This window comes from Engystomops pustulosus, chromosome 5 (genome assembly GCF_040894005.1).
Source record: "Engystomops pustulosus chromosome 5, aEngPut4.maternal, whole genome shotgun sequence".
Lineage (NCBI taxonomy): Eukaryota > Metazoa > Chordata > Amphibia > Anura > Leptodactylidae > Engystomops > Engystomops pustulosus.
Genome location: NC_092415.1, coordinates 23,039,973 through 23,062,860, shown reverse-complemented (window position 1 = coordinate 23,062,860; position 22,888 = coordinate 23,039,973). Strand labels below are relative to the sequence as shown.

General features: G+C 43.4%; 1 protein-coding gene across 2 annotated transcripts in view; it reads left to right on the top strand.

Annotated features, from left to right (window-relative positions):
- The window catches only part of EMC2 (ER membrane protein complex subunit 2), a 52,160-nt gene extending 36,559 nt beyond the window's left edge, over positions 1–15,601 (top strand). For both annotated transcript variants that reach the window (XM_072151325.1, XM_072151326.1), the window contains exons 7-12: positions 214–299; positions 480–539; positions 1,922–2,003; positions 2,480–2,590; positions 3,363–3,467; positions 15,141–15,601. In XM_072151325.1, the coding sequence (XP_072007426.1) occupies positions 214–299; positions 480–539; positions 1,922–2,003; positions 2,480–2,590; positions 3,363–3,467; positions 15,141–15,227 (531 nt within the window). In that variant the 3' untranslated portion in view covers positions 15,228–15,601. The remainder of the gene's footprint in view (positions 1–213; positions 300–479; positions 540–1,921; positions 2,004–2,479; positions 2,591–3,362; positions 3,468–15,140) is intronic.
- Positions 15,602–22,888: the final 7,287 nt, after the last annotated feature.

Here is a 22,888-nt window from a genome sequence, read left to right as displayed (position 1 = left end):
ATGGTGACGGGGCACCTCTTTGGATGAAGCGATGCGTGCTGCGGCCCTGAATAGGCGTGCATACGTCATGCATTGTGTCTGTGGATCAGCATAGCGTGTGTATATATACTACCGCCAAACACTGGAATTCCTCTGGCATTGAGATAATAATTTACACAGTTAAATTGCCTTCTCTACCGGGGAGCCTAATCCTTTCTTAATGTCTCCCTATAGGCGACAAGAAAGAGGAAGATTGCCATCCGCAAAGCCCAGGGGAGAAACGCAGAGGCAATCCGAGAGCTGAATGAGTATCTGGAACAGTGAGTGTCGTACAAGGGGATTTTGTTGTTGTGCTTCTGCTATATAGGGTTTTTTTTTTTTAATTAAAATGGAATTTGCATTTGATTTAGTGCCCCCCCCCCCTCCTTTTCTTTTTTTGTTTCCAAACTTTCTTTCCCACCCTCCCCATATAACCCAAGCGTCTGACCTTCTTGTTGCAGATTTGTAGGTGACCAGGAAGCTTGGCACGAGCTGGCGGAACTTTATATCAATGAACTTGAGTAAGTCGCGGCGAGAGGATGATTGTAAAGGCTATTAGACCTTAATTTTAAAGAGGTATTTGTATTAAAGACACTAATCCCCTATCCACAAGATTGGGGTCCTGCGTACACTACAGTAGTCCTCCTGGGAAGTAGAGTAATGTACTTTAACTGCCCTGGAAGTTCTATGAAATTTAAAGGAAATCTACCATCCAGCGTGATAAACCAGGTACTCCTCGTTCCATCCACCGTGATGCTGGTAATCTTCTTATAGTTGTTATCCACCTCCTTTCTCTTAAAACCAGCTTTTAAAATGCTAATGAGCCACACAGGCTCTTGAGGCGTTACCAGAGCCCCTCCGTGCTGTAACATCACAGGCTGTTACACTGTACCGGAGCACTTCCCCTGTACCTGTTTAGGAGATTACAGCAGACGGAGGGGGAAGTGCCGGGTAAACAGGGTTTGTGAGACTGTGTACGGAGGGGCCCTGGTAACGCTCCCCATCCGTCTCATTGGAATAATTTTAACCGTTGATTTTTAGAGGGAAGGAGGATATTGATAACAAATATTAAGAGATTACCACAGTCATTGTCACTGGATCTGTAAGTGCTTGATTTTGATGGTAGGTTTCCTTTAAAGACAAGTATCTCCTATCCACAGGATGAGGGATAGGTAGCCCCTGTGTACGGTACACTCAGCCCATTGTTAGTATAGTAATGCCCTTGTGTTCGGCCACCGTTCTGTTCACCTCTTTGGGAATACAGCACCCCTTCCATGGTAGCTGATAGGATAAATATGACCACCAGTCCCTCTCACCTGCCTTTCTATCACACTATGAACATCTCTTATTTATACACTTTGTTTTGCCTCCCTGGGAACATAAAAATGACTCCATCTTGATTGATGAAGTTTCCCTTTCTATTCCTTGATATTTTGCTACCTTTCACATGATGCTTTAAATGATTATTTAGAGAGCTCCTTATCTATATTCTCCATACCATAAGTATAGAGTCAAGGAGGCTGATCTGTGAGCTCCTTATCTATATTCTCCATACCATAAGTATACAGTCATGGAGGCCGATCTGTGGGCTCCTCCTAATCTATATTCTCCGTACCATAAGTATACAGTCAGGGAGGCTGATCTGTGGGCTCCTCCTAATCTATATTCTCCGTACCATAAGTATACAGTCAGGGAGGATGAGCTGTGAGCTCACTATCTATATTCTCCGTACCATAAGTATACAGTCAGGGAGGCTGATCTGTGGGCTCCTCCTAATCTATATTCTCCGTACCATAAGTATACAGTCAGGGAGGCTGAGTGTGTGACGGGAACCCGTCTGGTTATTGTAAATAACTGTGAGAGGAGCTTCCACTTTTTAATGTTGTCTTGTGTTTTCCTATAGCTATGCAAAGGCTGCGTTTTGTCTGGAGGAGCTCATTCTGACAAACCCCCACAACCACTTCTACTACCAGCAGTTTGCTGAGGTGAGTATTGTTGTGGTAACTATGATCCTGTGGCGTGGGGGCATCAAATAATATGCAATAGAAAAATAGATGAATATGATACAGGTTTCCCTTTTGCAATTACTCATGGGGATTCATGGGATAGGGAGTATGTACCCACTGATCACACTATACCCCTTATCCAGTGTGTAGGGACAACTTAAAGAGGGTTTCTTATTAAAGACCTGATCTATCCTTTGAATCTGAAGGTCCTGTGCAGTCCAGGGCCACTCACAGGGACATATGGTTCCCACTTTCTCTGGGGCACCACGGTAGGTGGACCCCCCCCCCCCCCACACACACAAATCTTCATCCCTATCCAGTAAGTAAGGGGAAAAAACTCTGATTTCTTTCATTTTTTTCCCATTGACTTGACATCTAAGTTTACTACATGTGTCATTTAGGTGTTTCTATCTCTCTTGTAATACTGATTTTATTTTTTACTATTATTTTTGCAGGTGAAATACACTCAGGGTGGTCTGGAAAACCTTGAACTGGCTAGAAAATATTTTTCCCAGGCTCTGAAGCTAAACAACCACAACATGAGAGCTTTGTTTGGCCTTTATATAGTAAGTTATTAGGCGTCGCCTATGAACCAGTGCTCATCTTCTTTCTTCTATCACCTCTTCACAAAGCCGTCTGCGTCCTGCTCTGTGCATGCTGTAGTACGGTGCCTATTGTTGACCCCCCCCCTAAAAGCTCAGATCCAGAAAGAGGTTGGTAACTATCTCCTCCGGGAGAGACAAGTATAATCAGACCTCAAGTGAAGCCCCGCCCTTTTGAATATTCACGCCTTCTATACGGGTCACATAAGGGGCGGACAGTTACAATGTAACTATGTAACTAGCTCCTTGCTGTCATGTGACACCGGGAGGAGTGAACAGCTTCCTGTCTCCTGGTCACATGATCCTGTGATGCTACTTTTTTTTGCATCACATGACCATGAGTAGTAATGGAGAAACCTGCAAGCGACAAAACTGAGCGCATGTTCGAACCCCTTGAAGACTTTAACTCAATTTGGACATTAATGTGAAATCTTGGCAATTGGCAAGAATCCAGTCTTCCGGATCAGTACTTTACAAAAACTCAACTGCGGTAAACCTCAATTTATTAGAGTTGTTTAGTAGAATTGTTATTCCAAGTTCCTCTTGTTAGCGCGTACACCAGGACGCCAGCACGTACACCAGGACGCCAGTGCATGTCAGCAGTTCTTATAGTCAAGTTATTGGTGACACGAGAGGATTGAACAGTAGAACGGGTCTACGTCTGTCACCGATACAGTCTTTATCATATGTCAGATATTTACCACCTTCCCCATCTCTTGTCTCGTTTTACTTTTAGTCATCGATCCACATTGCGTCTAATCCCAAAGCCAGCGCCAAGATGAAGAAGGACAATGTGAAGTTTGCTACATGGGCTGCCAACCAAATAAAGAAAGCGTACCAGGTACATAACCCACTTCATTCATGATCTGAGGCCGTGCCCATGTGATCACTGTGAGACCCTGGCAGTGGCTGACATATGCATCGGCTGTATAACGTCTTTGGTGCTGCGGCATCTTAGGGGTTCAATAGATGGAGTACACCGGGACCATAACTTATATCTTACATGCATGGTACAGAAGGGAAACTAACAGCAGTTCTGACCATAAAAAGCTGTAGCCGGTGATAGGTGTTGTCCCTGGAGAACTGTGTTACCATACCTTTGTGTGTGTGTGTGTAGTTAGTAGCAGCAGGACTGCGAGGAATGCATTTATATTCCAGGATTGTAGCTAAACTTGGAACACTTGTTTTGACACTGATGTCTAAGATGCCTCTAATCTGAGTATAAGCAGTAGCAGGCTTCCAGTTAGATGTTACAGCAGACAGAAGCAGTTTGAATGGAGAGATGAAAGAGCACAGCAGTGTGAGGAGACCATAAGAGCGCTCAAAATCCAGACAAAATCCTGCAACATAAATGCATTTTTCAATTTAATAAAGCAACAATTTCATCTTTGGCGCAGCTGCAGTTCTGGCGCATTTACAATGTAGGTGAAGTGTACTGCATCAGCTTCATTGGAAATGTGGCCAAGGACAGAGATCATATAAGGGGTTTTGGGACATTAAAGGGGTTGCCCGAGAGTAAGAAGAAAATGTGAGGTCTCCGGGAGAGGGTGTGGGCCGGGAAGTTGCACAAAGAAATAAATGTGTACTTTCCTCATCCTGCGCTCCGGGTGTCCTGCGGCTACGTATAGGTGGCCGGGCCCAGGACATGGTGACGGGTGGGCGTACCTGGCCACCTGGAAGTTCTTGGAGTGGAGCCTGTTAACCATGCACCTGTAAACAAACAGTGACACGGCACCAAGGGACCGGAGCGGCAGACGAGGTGAGTACAAGTTTATTTGTGTAGCCCCCACCCGGACACCTCACAATTTTTTTTATTACTCTCGGGCAACACCTTTAAACCACTGGTCCATAAGGGCATATGGGTGGTTTAGTGTCCCAAATAGTCTTGACAGGTTCCCTTTAGGCCATAACCTTGATGCCTAATTTTGAACTGTCGGAAAACCCCCTTTAACACGTCTTTCAGTCTGACTGCCGTGATAATTAGCTCATTCCGGGAAGTCTTGTACGAGAAGTCGCTCGCTGCTTTAAATTCCTGGTAAGCGGTTTCTCATTTCGGGAGGTGTTGGCTGTGAGCGGCCGTATACTGTTGCTTAGAAAGCGCATTAATGAGATCCCGCACTCTTCTATTTTTCCAGACCTACGTTATTTTTTCGGAGCCTTTATTGAATTTTAATACACCCCGAGCCTCGCTGATAATTGTAGATGCAGCAGAGGTCGCTCCTGGTGATTAGTGTAGACAGACTAATTACCCGTCAGCTTGTTGGACGCCCGTGATGGAAACCATGTTTGACATCTCCATATAGAAGTATTCCTAGAGAAACAGCACGTCCAAGTACAACTAAGTCCCGGCAGCCTGAATTTATTAGAATCTCGGATTTGCCGCTTGTAATGTAAATATTTTTTGTATAAATATGTCTTTTTTTAATCCAATGTTTGGATCTTATTAGTATCAACACTTTTTTTTTTTTTTTCTTTTTTTTTTTACTGACATTTATGTTGACCACAAAACATTTGACCTGACGGTCTATCCTATTAATTGCTGGGGGTCTGACGTCTGCCACCACCATTGGTGAGATTTCGGAAAGGGTGAAGGTGCCGAGCAGTGAACCTGCTCCTCTATATTGTAAACCAGGAACAAAGGCAACTGTTATGAAATAGCCACACATGGTGCTGAAAGGAGTGGGACAGAGCTATGTGTAGTACCATACATAGCCACTACACAATGTACAGCACTGTGCATTGAAATGAGGTGACTGCAGTGTCTAAGAGCTGTGACCCCTTTAAGCAAGCGATCCGTGGTTGTAGGGAGACGGACCCCTTACTAATCTGATATTCATGACTTGTACTAATAGTAGACGACCAGTACTGACACCCATTGTTAGCTCTAGATATGTAGAACAACTATGCCTATTCATATCCAGCTGTTTTTTACTTTCTTCCTCAGTTTAACAGAAACCCCTTATAGCAGGGGTATTATTATCCCCTCCCTCTGTGCTGATTGCAGTACAGTTTCACAGATGAGTCGGGGGGCTCTGCTGCTCCCTACTTAATAAGGATGAGTGGCAGATCGTGTGATGTTGCTCCGTGTATCTGCAGAACTTTCTTCTCCCTCCACATCAAGCTGTATCATAGATTCTTCACCCCTCCGCCAGCTCCTGTTTTTCCAGACACTATCTACGCAGCAGGGAAGCTGTTACCTTTAGAGCTCACATAGAATAGGTTTATCGATTCATCTGTTTTACTGCTGGTGTCTACTTCTTGAAAGATGCCAGGCTACTCACTAATATATATATATATATATATATATATATATATATATATATATATATATATATATATATATATATTTATATATCTCCTGCAAGTAGAGCAGAGCTCATTGGATTTACTTGTAGAATTCTTACTAGAACTCAAAGCAGCATGGGTATATGACTCAGCTTTAGGGCAAAGACAGGAATAGGTATGACACTTGTGCAAATAATAAAATGCTATAAATATGGGGAAAGTAACATCCCTGCTAATAGTCCTGACACTTCCTTGGCTAAGGTTCTGGCTGAGGTGGGACTGATGGATATTTGGAGGCATAAATTCCCCACGACACGAAGGTATTCATGTTATTCGAGCTCCCACAGCTCCTTGTCTCGCATTGATCTGGCAATTGGGAACGATAGAATGCTGAACATGGTGGCAGGGGTGGAATACGCTCCTAGAAGTGTGTCTGACCATTCCCCAGTGTTGGTTACGCTTAAAATGGCTGCAGACACTGGGGGGGGACAGCGCCTCTGGAAGCTTAACCCCTTCTGGATACCGATCCTGCGACCGACAGATAGGATACCTGGGGAAATAAAGGAATTTCTAAGATTTAACGCTGGCACCACCTCCAGACTGATAGTATGGGACACACTAAAATCATTCATCAGAGACTGCTTTAATAAAGGCATTATTGCTCACAATTCCAAACAGAAGGCATATACACAGGTGCTACAAACGAGGGTACAAGACACTGAGCGATGCTTTGTAGACACTGGAACGGAGGCAGCTAAGGCAGACTGGATAGAAGCCCAGGACCTTCTTAAGTCTCACGTAATGGCAACAGCTGAGGCTAAGAAGTTTTTCGTCCAACAGAAATACTTTGAAGGAGGGGAAGGTACGGGCAAGCTATTAGCCTCGGTAATAAGAGCACAGAAAGAGTCTAACAGGGTGCGTTCACTGACTTCTATAAGTGGGGAAATAGTTAATTCAGATCAGGATATTCTAGAGGTCTTCCGGGGATTCTATGAAGACACCTACTCCTCTAGACTTAGGGATAGACCAGAAGATATCGAGAACTTTTTGGAGCCAATCAATATGCCCACTCTCTCCAGAGAACAGAGACAGATGTTAGAGGCCCCGATTAATCTGGAAGAATTAGAGGAGGCCCTTAAAACAGTGCAGAATGAAAAAGCTCCAGGGGCAGATGGCATCCGGGTGAGGTCTTTAAAAACTATAGCTCATTACTACTACCAGAATTACTAGAGGTAATTAAAATTGCCGAAAGAATAGGTGAATTACCTGGCTCCATGAGCGATGCCATCATTGTGGTTATACCAAAGCCTGGCAAAGACCTGTTGTTACCAGATGCATATAGACCAATATCACTGTTGTGTAATGATGTGAAGTTGATAGCTAAAGTACTGGCAAACAGGTTGGTCAGGGTAATACTGGCACTGATTCATGGAGATCAGACTGGTTTTATGCCGGGCAAGTCAACATCTATTAATCTTAGGAGATTATTTTTAAACCTACAGTTACAGCAAGAGGGAGAAGGGAGCAGAGCAATTTTATCGCTGGATGCCGCCAAGGCATTTGACAGTGTTGAATGGCCTTTCTTATGGGCGATCATGAGGAAAATGGGATTCGGACCCAAGTATATTAAATGGGTACAGATGCTATATGGCTCACCCAGAGCACAAATAAGGGCAAATGGGCTTTTGTCTGAGTCTTTTGCACTTCACAGGGGTACTAGACAGGGGTGCCCATTATCCCCATTCCTATTTGCCCTGGCTATAGAGCCCTTAGCCTGCCTTGTAAGGTCTTCTCCAGACATACAGGGATTTAGCTATGGAACACTGGAGGAACGCATCGCCCTGTACGCAGATGATATGCTGCTGTTTGTAGGAGACGTGGAGCGCTCTCTGGGCCCAATCATGGCTCTGTTGAATGATTTTGGCCGCTACTCTGGTCTAACAATAAATTGGCACAAGTCGGTACTGATGCCATTAGATCCCATCCCACCCAACCTAGATTTGCACCAAATCCAATCGGTCGTTACTTTTAAATACCTAGGCATCTGGATCTCGCCTAGGGTGTCAGAATATGTAACACTTAATATAGACCCTTTGCTTGTGAGAGCGACATCCAAGGTAGATACGTGGTGTCGCCTCCCCCTATCTGCAATAGGACGGACTAATTTATGTAAAATGGTGCTTATGCCTCAATTTCTATATGCTCTCCACAACTCCCCTGTGTGGATTCCAACTGGAATCTTTAATAAAATACAAAGATTATTCAGAACGCTTATTTGGGGTAAGAAATCGGCCAGGATTCGTTTAGAAACCCTACAAAGAGCTAAAGACCAAGGGGGTTAGCGGTCCCAAATCCGTGGTTGTACTTCTTAGCGGCGCAACTTCAACACCTGAAAGGTTGGAGTCTAACAAATGCTAGATCCTCCTCTGAAAAACTACTGAGATACCATGGCTGTGGTAGACCTCCGTTATACTTGCTAGAACTGGGAGCACAGGGTAGACCACCTGACCGTTTATACACTGTGACACTGATACGTAAACTATGGCAGAAAATTAAGAGTATACTCGGAATGAATGGTTTTACGCGGTTCACACCACTGTGGCAAAACCCTGATCTACAAGAAGTAGCACAACTAGAGGGCTTTCAGAGGTGGGAGATTAAAGGTATACACGGGATACATCAGCTGTACCTGGAGGGTGTTCTCAAAAGTTTTGATCAATTGAGGGAGGAATTTCATCTTACACACGATTCCTTTTATCAGTACCTACAGCTAAGGCATGCCTTAGAAACTCAAAATAGGGTTGAGACCATACATATAGTAACGCATGAGCTGACTGAGGATATACTGGTTGCAGATGGCACAAAAGGATATATATCTAGGGTGTATAGTACGCTGTTGGAGGCCCAACATACACAGAGTCCCCTTACCATCAGGGAAAAATGGGAAGAAGATGTAGGACCTTTGACAGATGATCAGTGGACTGAGGCACTTTCCATCGTTCCCTCATTATCTCTATGTGAGGCTCACCGGCTCTCTCAATTGTATTTATTACACAGGGTATACCGTACTCCTCACTGGCTATGCAGGGTTGGTCTGCGTGAAGTGGACTTGTGTCCCAGATGCGGTATGGAGGGCGCCCACATACTTCATATGCTGTGGGATTGTAGAAAACTCAAAAGATTTTGGAGAGAAGTATTAAGGCTGATTACTAAAGTGTATGGAGTGACACTGACGGCATCCCCGGTAGTTTGCCTGCTAGGTCTGTTGGGACAGGATGACTTGGAGGATGGAGTAACTGTAGGTATCAGTAGAATGCTGTATCAAGCAAGGAAGCTTATCGCTATGCATTGGCTTCGTCCCCGTGCACCAAGGCTGGAGGCATATGTTAAAAAACTGAACAACATTATAAGGTTGGAAAAGACTGTGTATTGTAAACGTAAAGCAAATACAAAATTCGAACGCATTTGAGGCCCCTGGCTGGATTCGCCGGGACTCCCCTCGATACACTTGAGGCGTCATCCCCTATCAGCATTCATGTAGAACATGTGTACTGTTAATAATATGATATTTTGTAATTGCTAAATGCTGTATATTTATTAGCTGTGTATCCATTTTTCACTGAACTCCTGTAATGCCATTATTACTATGCAATTGCACCGGAAGGGTATGGGTTGGGGGGAGGGTATCTGTGTCAGAGGGTGGGAAGGGAAAGTGGGAAGTTGTGGTTATGTATAAAATGTTTTAAAAAACCAATAAAAAAAGATTTGATTTAAAAAAATAAATAAATATGGGGAAAAAAGACTGATTGGGGCAGATTTACTTACCCGGTCCATTCGCGATCCGACGGCGCGTTCTCTGCGGTGGATTCGGGGCTTCCAGCGATTCGATAAGGTAGTTCCTCCGACATCCACCAGGTGGCGCTGATGGGCTGAAATTCCCCGGAATGCACTGATCTTCACTAAGCCGGACTGAGTGCAGGTAAGTGCGAGTCCCGTGACACTTTTTTTTTAAATGCGGCGGTCTTTCCGAATCCGTCTGGTTTTCGTTCGGCCACACCCCCCCCCATTTCCGTCGCGTGCATGCCAGCGCCGATACGGGGCAATTCAACGGAAATCGGCGAAAATCGGAAATATTCGGGTAACACGTCGGGAAAACGCGAATCGGTCCCCATTGCCTTGAAAAGGGGGAATCCTATATAACAATGTGGTGTAAATCACTTAGAAATTGGTGTTATACTTTAAAGGGAACCCGTCACCACATTTTCACATGTACAGCTAGTAATAGGTTCGTATAAATCCTATTAACTAACTGACAGCCTTTTTTTTAGCTAAAAATAGTTTCCCTTACATCCACATAAATCAACCTTATACTATGTTCCCTGGCATCCCATGCCTCTTTTCAGCATCTCATGTGAGCATGTAGCCTCCTAACATTAGCAAACTGCTCACCATGCTTACATCTGATCACATGAAATCACAGCAGCCTTCATGGACTTCTACTCTTCTACTTCTTTTAATATGCATGACTCTGCAATGGACCCACATCAGCTGAGTTGCATATAACTTTACAATCTGATTTTTGTAACGTTGCAGCCATGGAAATGGAATTGGGTGAGACAGAAGCCCCAGGACCTCATTTATGTAGCTATTAAAAGGGGTTGTCCCTTGTTTTATTGTCATCCCATATTTACGGTTGCTGAGAACCTCATCGTTAGAAGTCCCCCCCCCCCCCCCACAGTACACAAGATGGAAGGTCCCGTTCTCATTATATGAATGAAGGGTCAGGACAAGCAAGCGATGGGTAGGGGGGTGGTGACGAAACGTATCACAACCCCTCAGGGATGATGGTCCTCGCTCATAGCAGTATAACTTGGCCCAATTTAGTACGTTTTCTTTTTGAGTCTACTACATATTTTTAGCATTTAGCTTTTTTCAGTACTTTAGAAACGTGACTTAATTTCTTCAAACGTCTCAGCGATTTTATCAAAAGATTCCCAAGCATTACCGCCGCTTTTTGTATCAAAGCCGCTTCTGGAAGGAATTGAACCTCCCGTAGCTGCAGATTAGGACCATTCCTGTCTGCCTGGGAATAGACGGGGGACGTCAGAATAAAAGACGTTCTGTTCTCCTTCAGCCCAGGTTTATCAGCAGGCAGGGTGGAAACCCGTGTCACAGGACAAAGCCTTTTATCTCGGCCGCCAGCTATGGGAATAGGGAAGGTGCATTACACCTAGAGCGTTCAGGGCAGACACATCTGATAGAGCGGATACTGGCGATATACAATCTCTCCTGTGCCGTGCCTATTGTTCTGGGTACGTGACAGACACCATACTCTTCCCCGATGGCAATCAGACCTCCCCAAAATAAGTGGCCACCAGAGGAGTCAGCCCCACACCCCACTTCTTAGTGAAAAGACAAGCATACTTTGCCAAGTGTGCGTGTCCCCAATGGTACCGAGGTCACACCTGTTTTAAAGGCTTAATTTATGGAAATCTACCATCCCAATCCATCCTGATAAACCAGGGACATTACTCTTAGATCCAGGCACCGGGACTGTGGCAATCTTCTTATATATGTTATACGTGGCCTCCTCCCTTCTAAAAGTAACTTTTAAAATTATGCTAATAACCCGCTCCTGGCGGGTGTTACCTGAGCCCCTCCGTGTTGTAGGAACAAGTCACAGTAGTTAGGTCTTTCCCATCTTGACTATAGAGATGACAGAGATGAGAGCCGCTTGAAAATGAAGATAACACAAGTCACATAATGAACAGAACTAGCTTTACTCCTCATCTACACACACTGGATGTCTGATTTCATACAGAAGCTACTTAGAAGTCTATGCAGAGAGGAGGGGGGAAGCAGTGAGTCACAGCAGCGAGATCTCCACCAAGCATCACAGAGAGAAATTCAGAGCAATTGATACAGATTACAGAGTTGAAAATTACAAGTAACATGATAACCAGATATAGCGTTACTCCTCATATACACACACTTGATGTCTGATTTCATACAGAAGCTACATAGAAGTCTATGGAGAGGGGTTGCAGTGAGTCATAGCAGCTAGGTCTGTAGATTACAAGTCACGTGATAACAAGATATTGCGTTACTCCTCATCTACACACACTACATGACTGTTTTCACACAAAAGCTACATATTAGTCTATGGAGAAGAGAGGTAGGGGCACAGCAGCTAGGATTCAACATTACAAGTCACATGATAACCAGATATTGCCTTACTCCTCATCTACACACGCTGCAGGACTGATTTCACCCAGAAGCTACATAGAAGTCTATGGAGAAGGGAGGTGAGGGTGGGGCAGTGAGTCACAGCAGCTAGGTCTCACCTAACCAATACAGAAAGAAATGCAAAGCTATAAATAAAGATGACAAAGCTGAAGAATACATGTCACACAATTACCAGCGACCGTGTCCTTCCTTACGTACAGACGCTGGACCGCTCTGCTGGGTCAGGTATGTTTTAGGCTCCTACCTGTGATTTTGTGCTGTCTGTAAATACTGTACTTTCATGGCATTGAATAAGTTTTGTTGTGTAGTATGTGATTTACAGCCAGGTATTAGGCAGAATCCTGTAGTCCTGTATCAGACGCCTGCACTTCAATTACAAAAAGAAGACCTAAAGCGTTGCCAGGCCCAAAAAACCGAATCCGGCGATACAATAAAACGAGACGTGCGACGCGGCCAAGAAGGAAACAAATACCTGTAGTATAATAAAGTGCGCTGCGTGGTGTAACCAGGATATAGGTCCTAGCAGATGCTCGTCCGAATTTCCAGATTATGAAGTGACGGCGAATACATCAGCGGCCCTTACCTTATCAGGCCACGCGCGGGTAATAAAAGGGGGGAAAGCTGTTCCCAGCCGGTGATTGATCGGGTCGCGGAGAGAGAGGTCAGCAACAGGTTAACGGCGACTCCCCCTCCCCCGCTCCTCCTCCTCGGTGATCACATAATCCTTCCACACACATCATAACAGAGACTTTACTACATGAACGTAAAGGGGGGCTTATTTATGGCACGTAAATCACAGCCGTAATGTACAGCTCCTCGGAAAATAAACCGATATATAGAAGATTTATAAAGTGTTAAAACTTTCACATTAGAAAATAGAATTTTGGGGAGAAAATATAGTTTTTGCAAATCCGTCCCCCCCCCCCCCCCCCCCCCAGCGTTCTCCCCGCTTCACATGTGCGGTGTCACCCGGCCGATGAGTGATGGAGGTTGTCCGCCCTGTTAGAAAACTCATTTTGAAAGCAGCGGGAAGCCCTTGGCGTTCAAAGGGCTTAAGTCACGTAACAGAAGCGCCCGGCGCGGTCATTATGGGGGGATATAATTGGCCGGACCTTCATTTCTTCCTGACTTACTGCTCCGGAGTGGAAATGAAACCTTCAGTTTAATGGGAGGCTGGAACGTTAATCTTTCCTCACGTCTTCTCCCCCCGGGTGATCCTGAGGAAGGCTCTGGGGTTTTTTTTTTTCCGTTCCCAAGGTTGGCAGTTTTTTAAATAAAGAGCAGCCAATCAGATTCCAGAATTTTATATATGACATCTATGTTTACATTCGTTAACTGGAAATCGAGGATGTGCTACTTAGCTGCACATGGGAGGGCTCCGATCGCACCAGGGGGTCCGCTTCCGCGTGGGTTGATGCCAGGTCAACGGGGTATTCCGTGGTTTATTTATTGATCACATATCCTTATAATAGTCTCATATTGTCGGAGATTTAATACCCCTGCAGATACGCTTTTGGATGTATCGCAGCACAGCGCCGTAGATTGAGTTCTGGCCACGTTTGGGATTGCATTTTGGACACTTTTTTTCTTGAATAGGGCGGAGCTTTATAGAGGTCATGTGACACGTGGAGGTGACATCACAGCTCTATTGATCTGATGATGATCACCGATCCTAAGGTGGTTTATGAGTCCATTTAATCCCTCAATATTTATCAAAGGGCATTTGCATGCGTATGTGACGCACAGCATTTCCAAAGTGTTATACGGTAAAGGCTCGTTCAAATGGGCGTGTCCACAAACAATGGGGGAGATTAATTAACCTGTCTATGACAGAATTATGTTGTAGTTTGCCTTTACCGTATAACACTTTGGAAATGCTGTGCGTCACATACGCATGCAAATGCCCTTTGATAAATATTGAGGGATTAAATGGACTCATAAACCACCTTAGGATCGGTGATCATTATCAGATCAATAGAGCTGTGATGTCACCTCCACGTGTCACATGACCTCTATAAAGCTCCGCCCTATTCAAGAAAAAAAAGTGTCCAAAATGCAATCCCAAGCGCGGCCAGAACTCAATCTACGGCGCTGTGCTGCGATACATCCAAAAGCGTATCTGCAGGGGTATTAAATCTCCGACAACTAAAAAACTGTCTGCACCACATTTATAAAGGGTTTTAGACAGTTTTCTAGCTTGACAAAAGGGCGTGGCCTGTGCGCCAAAAATACTGCTGACCCGACAGAATTTTGCCCTAGTTCCTAGGAGGTGCAGAGTATGACCAGACAGTCTTATACTATGATTTATTACCCAGCAGCGGACACTTGTATAAATCTGCTGCAGAATAAGTCTAATCTGACTCTGCTCCGTCTAACCTTAGGAGACCTGCCCCAATGTGTCGGAGTTTAGTCCGTATTGTATCGGCATACATTTTTGCCGTTTTTTTTTTTTTTTTACCTCCACAAAAAAAAAATTCTTAAGCGTATATGTCAGGAAAGCACCCGCCGTATATGCTTAGCTTATACATTGACAAACAGTGGCAGACGGAGGTATAGTAGTTGCATCCATCCGACCACTATACGTCCTGTCCATCAAAAAATATACAATTCTGTTTTGGCATCAGAATGGTCAAAGGGTATTGTTTGGTCATGACTGACTGTATCTGCCTATCTCTCTCTCTATTTATAGTAGGTACAGTCACTTTTGCCTGCATGACTCTGTTTCCAGGAGGAATAACGGAGGGGCAACACAACAAAGTTCTGAGGAAACGCTGTCCTGGAATTGCTACTTTATGGAATTAAAATATTTAATAAACAGACTTATCCGGGGCCTTTCCCAATATGTTACAGAAACATAATGCCGAAACAGTTTTCATATTTCTTAATTTTGATATATTGTTATATTTTTTGGTATATATTTCTCTGCAATGTCCATGTTTCTATGTAATGTAATTGTGTATTTTGGTCTCTTCCCGGTTCTCAGCTTGCAGGCCGCACCATGACAGACTCGCAGATGTCTCTGAAGGCCGTAGAGAACATGCTGGAAACACTGCAGATAACTCCGTCCTAAAATCCCAGTTCTCCGACCCCGGATGTGTTTCCATGAACTGATCGGTCCATTCCCCCCCACACAGAGCAGACCGGACCCACATGGGACGCAGGGCGCTACAACCCATCCACACACCAGGAGACGATGACGTTGTCCCGACTTGGAAATAATCTAGAAAAAATGTTAATAATTTATTTTGCCTGGTTTTACTGAAGATGATGGACATGATGTATATTTTCCAAGTGACTGCGAAATACAGAGCCTTGTGCCCAGCGATACTGTGAAGAGGGGGAAAGCATCAAATTAGGATTTTAAAACAAACATAGGAAATTAAAAATATCCATTTATTTAATTACCTTTCACAAATTTGATTAAATTTAATTTGCACCTCCATGTATTGTTGTGTTGTTGTGTTTTCCTACAGATGTTCAGTTGTCAGCTATTAATGGCCATGAAAAACTATTTATTTTTGAGCAGTGTGTTATAGAGCAGGAGGAACTGAGCAGATTGTACATAGTGTCCTATCTGCAGGCAGCATGTTATAGAGCAGGAGGAGCTGAGCAGATTGTATATAGTGTCCTATCTGCCGGCAGCTTGTTGTAGAGCAGAAGGAGCAGAGCAGATTGTACATAGTGTCCTATCTGCCGGCAGCATGTTATAGAGCAGAAGGAGCTGAGCAGATTGTCCATAGTGTCCTATCTGCCGGCAGCATGTTATAGAGCAGAAGGAGCTGAGCAGATTGTGCATAGTGTCCTATCTGCCGGCAGCATGTTATAGAGCAGAAGGAGCTGAGCAGATTGTGCATAGTGTCCTATCTGCCGGCAGCATGTTATAGAGCAGAAGGAGCTGAGCAGATTGTGCATAGTGTCCTATCTGCCGGCAGCATGTTATAGAGCAGAAGGAGCTGAGCAGATTGTGCATAGTGTTGTTATGTGAATTAGCATATTAATTCATATATAGACATATAAAGACCCTTTTACCAACTCATTAATACAAAATGTTGTATTAACTGTATTAACAATAAATACAGCACCAGACTCCAGATCATACCATAAACGTAACCTCACAACCAAGTCCTATACATATAAAGTACCAGAACCAAATGGGGGCCCCCAGTGTCATGGAGGCCAGCACCCAACCTGCCACAATAAACAATGGAGTTAATACCTTGTTGCTCTCCCTGTGCCTTGTGCACATTGATCTCAGTGACACGACCCGGCACTGACCGATGCATCATCGCACGTCGCCTGCGCTGCATCCACCATCACACAGGCAGGGGTGGGGGGGTGGGTGTGGTGATGTGTGTGATGGACGGAGAACAGTGGAGCACAGGAGCTAAAAGTTCCCTTGTTCTGCTGCAACAGGCAAGGGTGTAAGTCAGTAGTTATCCCTGAAAGAAGACCTGAAGATGGTAAATACCATAAATGATAAGATTTAATTGTTGGAAAATTACAATTGTTAAAGGGATATTCCCACGTAGGCAAGTTTTTTTTAAATGCACTTAGAGAATGTGTTATTTTGTTATCCTAATTCTCTATTATTAACAAATATACAGCATTTCAACCTGTCCCTATTTGTCCTGGTGGTTACAATCTTGGTTTCCTCTTGACCCGACCCTGTATCTTCTGAGTTTAGGGTCGGCAAACATATTGTTCTCCTGTCTGATGCTGAGGAGCTGAGCTCCTCTCAGCCTCCAGCCCCCACCCCTGCATTTCAGGACGAGCTCACACACACACTGACTTCCTGCCAGCAAACAACACATGGCTTGTAAATCTACAGACAGATAAGATCTTTATCCAGGTGAGGGGGAGGGGGGGTACATAGCAGAAATTACTGTGTGTGTGTTATAGGTGAGTTAGCAGTGCTGGAGAGTGTCATAGAGGGTTATATGGATCTCATCATCTCCCATCTCTGATCTGTCTCATCTCTTTTTCTATAGATATAGAATGCTTTTTCTACAGATACTAGTGAATGTTTAGAAGCTAAATGAAAGTGTAGATAAACCTGGACCCTAAAAATCTGAGCACATTGTCAGCACACAGCATCTCACAGCACAGCGGGATCATGAAGTGTCTGCTTAGAGAGTCCCCGCTCACACTCTGGAATCTTACACTGACCATCACTGAGTGATAGGAGCTAAAACAGCAATAAAACTGAGTAAAATGAGAAAGTAAGGGGTTAAAAATTATCTTTATTGTGTAAACATCAATGGGCAAACCCCTTTAATAATAAGATTGTTCAGTAGTGGAGAAACTTCCTCCAAAAATGGCAGCAGGAAATCATTAAAGGACACGATCATCACATCCTTATCCATTCTTCATATCCTCTCTCTCCAAAGTCTTGGTCTGATGAGTAAAAATTTTACAATTATTAAAATGTAATTTGACATTTTCATTTCTTGTATAAAATAATCTATACATCTATTATAACGTGTGACTATTGTATCTCTCTGCTAATAGGAGGACATTGGGATGGTCCATGATACAGCAAGGCTAAGCACCAAGAGTCAGTCTTCACATGAAGACCCCACCAGCCCCATATCCGGGTCTTCCAGATGGTAAATAACGTCCTACACTGACTCAAGGCTTAAAGGGGTGTTTCCCACTTCAACAAGTAATTGATATTGTTTGAATAATGAAAAGTTATGCAATTTTCCAATATACTTTCTGTATCAATTCCTTGTGGTTTTCTAGATCTCTGCTTGCTGTCATTGTATAGAAAGCTTCTATATTTACTTCCAGTAGACAGAAATCTGTCCATGGTCACACAGGTGCACGTTATATCACACGGCTCTGATTACTCTCTGATACTAATGAGCCGCGCACCTGTGTGACCATGGTCAGATTTCTGTCTACTGGAAGTAAACATAGAAGCTTTCTATAGAATGACAGCAAGCAGAGATCTAGAAACCCACGAGGAATTAATACAGTTTTCCAATATACTTTCTGTATTATTTTTCATCTTACAAACAATAACATTAATTTGCTGAAGCGGTATGACCTCTTTAAGTCCTACCAACCGAGAATTTGATGCTTGCAGAGGAGGTACAGAAGAGAAGTCACCAAAGGACTCCAGGGACAGTCACCTGCGAAGTACAATATAATATATAATAATATAGCAGATGGTGGCAGATAATCTGGTACATGTACCTGTATTGCTCCTCCTCAGATGCCATATTGTAAGGGGGGCTACTATGTTGTCTTTCGAGATGAGATGGACGTCTACATTCCATGATCTTGGGGAACCTCTTCCAGATCTAAGGGCTCACCGCTCCTGCAGTTCGGATGCTTCCTCCTCAAGATCAGGGTTCATGGTACTATCCATAAAAGGTAACTCTTTCCTCTTATATGGTAAGATGGATACCTCCAGAGGGTGCAGGCATCTGTATGTAGTAAGTGGGCCTCCTCCTCCTCCCCGCGAGACAAATGAGTCCACCTGACGCCTTGTCCACCTCCAGACTGCAAATGTTAGGTGTCTGTCCTCCTCAGATGCCATATTATAAGGGGGGTCTACTATGTTGTCTTTCGAGATGAGATGGACGTCTACATTCCATGATCTTGGGGAACCTCTTCCAGATCTAAGGGCTCTTATATGATAAGAGGGATACCTCCAGAGGGTGCAGGCATCTGTATGTAGTAAGTGGGCCTCCTCCTGATGACTCCACCTGATGGAAATGGCCCCTCCTGCACCAAATGTTAGGAGTCTGCTCCTCCTCCTCCTGTGAGACAAACTACATCCCCTGATTGTATGGCGCCTCGTTTGTCTCATGATGTTTCAGGCGCCTCCACCACCCCCAGACTCCAGATGTTCAGTGTCTGGTCCTCCACTTCTGGATGATGACTGAGGAGAAAGCACGAAACAGATTGTAATTTTTCGCTTGTGACAGATTTCCAGCAGCCTATGTGAGGCTGATTTTAAAAATTCTATTGTCAGCATTCGGAATCGTTTCAGTACTTTATATAATTCTATTTTACATTACCTGGCTCCCTGCCAGCAGTGTGTGGCGAGTCCCGGGGAGAGGGGCAGCTGCATCCTGAGTGTCTCTTCATGCATTTTTCCTCTCCGGCGCCCTATCAGCAGCAGAACAGGTATCTCAATCTAAAGAAAAGAGAAAAACCAGCATGACTTCTAACACGTCAGACACATGATCTGGTGACAGGACAGTAATGGAAAAAATCACCACTGCTCAGGGATTTACGTTACAAGCAATAACTTGTATTTACCTGGATAAGAAGCCGGGCTGCACATCATTGCCGCCGCTGTTGAAGAGAAATTACATTGTCATATACTGCAACATATTAAAAGGGTTGGCCACTTTACCTCATATTTTGTGTAATGTGTGTGTAAGTGGGGGGGAGGGGAGGATATCAGGTAATTTACCAATATACATCTATTCATAATTCAGCTCCGTGAAGCCTCCTGTCTGTTACCTCATCCGCCAGAGATTCCTGACCATAAAATGGCCGCAGATGGAGGGTCATGTGATCTCTAACTGTCCATGAGCAATCGTAAGTTAGAGATCGCATGACCCTCCATCTGCGGCCATTTTATGGACAGGAATCTCTGGCTGATGAGGTAAGAGACAGGAGGCTTCACTTTAGGGTGATGCCACACATGGCGTTTTGAAGCTGTTTTTGGTCCGTTTGTAAGCCGTCTGTTAAAAAACGCATGCGTTTTAATTAAGATAATTGGTAAAACCTGTCAAAAAACGGATGCGGTTGCAAAAATCGCATGCGTTTTTGGACGGACTGCTTAAAAACGGACCAAAAACGGGTTCAAAACGCCATGTGTGGCATCACCCTTACATAACAAGAAAGCGGAGCAGAACTATCAATAGATGTATATTGGTAAATTAACTAATATCCTGCCCCCCCCCCCCCACACTTAGGCTACATTCAGACACACGTGTGGACCGTAGTACCGTAGAGCGCTGCTCACCCCCGCCCCTCTCCATAGGGATATATGGCACACGGCGCCGTATGCTGAGAAAACATAGGACGTGTCCTATCTTTTCACAACTACGGAACGGTACATTGCCGCACCGCTCCCGCATGGCGCCCCACGCCCATTGCCGCCCTATGGGGGAGGTATATGCGACATATATCACCGTATATACTTCTCCCCTACGGCCGTGTGAATATAGCCTTACACAGAGATTACCAAAAACACAAGGTAAAGTGGCCAACCCCTTTAAGTCTATGTCTTCATTCAGTATATTACTTACATCAGGTGTATGCGCTCATCATCATCCTCGCTGTAGGGATAGAAGATAGAAGACAGTGAGGACACAAGATACAAGACACATCTACTCTTAGTGGGGATACAATATTATACAGGATATAAGTACAGAGATGACAGCGGTGTTATACACAGCCATACACTGCAGCTGTATGATTTCAGCTCTTGCTGCTGCTTCTTGTTCTACTTACTCCCTGGTCTCCAGCTGAGGAAGGTGCGCCTCACACATGGCGGGTGCCTTAATTCTATAAGAAAAAAATCCATTATAGATATAATAATATAATAGTGATATATCACTGATAAGACCTGGTCCATCACATGTCGTATCATTATTTACTCACATGGGCTGTGATTCAGCATCTGAAAAAAAAAATGTAAAAGTGGATTGAGAAATGAGAATAACACAAATATAATCCTGCGTTGTGTTGGATGACAGCGATCAGTGTCCTCCGATCTCTTCATGTGGCCGCATTTTATCATTTGTATCAATGGGGCAAAACCAGAACCAGCTCCAACGGGACGGCACAAAGTTATTATAGAATCAGAACTCACCAGGTCCATTGGGCTCATCCTTCTGCAATAGGAAACACAGAGAGTAAGGGGAGTATATAGATGTATGATGTACAGTATATGGTTATATCACAGAGTAAGGGGAGTATATAGATGTATGATGTACAGTATATGGTTATATCACAGAGTAAGGGGAGTATATAGATGTATGATGTACAGTATATGGTTATATCACAGAGTAAGGGGAGTATATAGATGTATGATGTACAGTATATGGTTATATCACAGAGTAAGGGGAGTATATAGATGTATGATGTACAGTATATGGTTATATCACAGAGTAAGGGGAGTATATAGATGTATGATGTACAGTATATGGTTATATCACAGAGTAAGGGGAGTATATAGATGTATGATGTACAATAAATGGTTATATCACAGAGAGTAAGGGGAGTATATAGATGTATGATGTACAGTAAATGGTTATATCACAGAGAGTAAGGGGAGTATATAGATATTTGATCTGCAGTATATAGTTATATAAGAGCGAAGCAGAGTATATAGATGTATGATGTACAGTTTATAGGTAAGCAGAGTATATAGATATATGATGTATAGTATGTGGTTATATAAGAGATCACTTACCTGGAACTTACTAAATCCAAGGGTCTCATCCCACTGCAATAGGAAACACAGAGAGTAAGCGGAGTATCTAGATGTATGATGTACAGTATATGGTTATATGAGAGACTAAGCAGTGTATATAGATGTATGAGATACAGTATATGTGTAAGCGGAGTATATAGAGTATATAGATATATGATGTACAATATATGGTTATATGAGAGACTAAGCAGAGTATATCGATGTGTGATGTACACTACATGGTTATATAAGAGACTAAGCAGAGTATATAGATGTATGATGTATAGTATATGTGTAAGCAGAGTATATAGATGTGTGATGTACACTACATGGTTATATAAGAGACTAAGCAGAGTATATAGATGTGTGATGTACACTACATGGTTATATAAGAGACTAAGCAGAGTATATAGATGTATGATGTATAGTATATGTGTAAGCGGAGTATATAGAGTATATAGATGTGTGATGTACACTACATGGTTATATAAGAGATCACTTACCAGGAAGTATTGACCCTTCTGCGGTTCTGAGATCTCTAGATACATAGCAATCTGGAAGTGTAAGAAAATAATAAGTCACCTGCTAATAATCCAATGTAAAAGGGTTTCCCATGAATAGTATATGCGCAAAACATACAGGGACCTGCGCCAGGGCTCAGCTTATATACACATCATATCTTTTATTACATTATTACCTATTTTTAGCTAGCATTTTTATTAGATGGTAAATTCAGACTTACCTTATCCAGTAACATGGGAACCTCCATATTGTGGACGGGGTGAACCCACTCCAAAACCTCTTCTCTTACTCCTCTCTTACTCCTCTCTGACTTCAGCTCAAATTATCTCACAAAATAAACGCCTAAAAACCATAAGAAACGTCACATATAGAAAACTTGGAAAAGAAATTGGAGACATAAAAAGGAGAAAATGTAGGATTATACTTACAAACCAACTCCAACTAAAAACCCTCAAGTCTCTGTCAGGTCGGCGGCTGCTTATATCACTGTCTGCCATGATGTCACTATGTGCTGATATTCATAATGACGTCTCCAGGTTCTGACATTCTATTTGGAATGATAGCGTCCATGTTATTCAATATCAGCTATATAAATTATAAATCATTATCCACAGGGTCCAAACCCTTATATAAGGGATAGGAATTATTCTAGGCAGGTGTTTTCCTCAGTATAAAGACATTCCTGTGTTAATACATTATGCAGCAGCATTGTTAGGGTCGTAAAAGATCCCAGTGCATATGTTGCAAATTTTCATTAGCGCCCACTA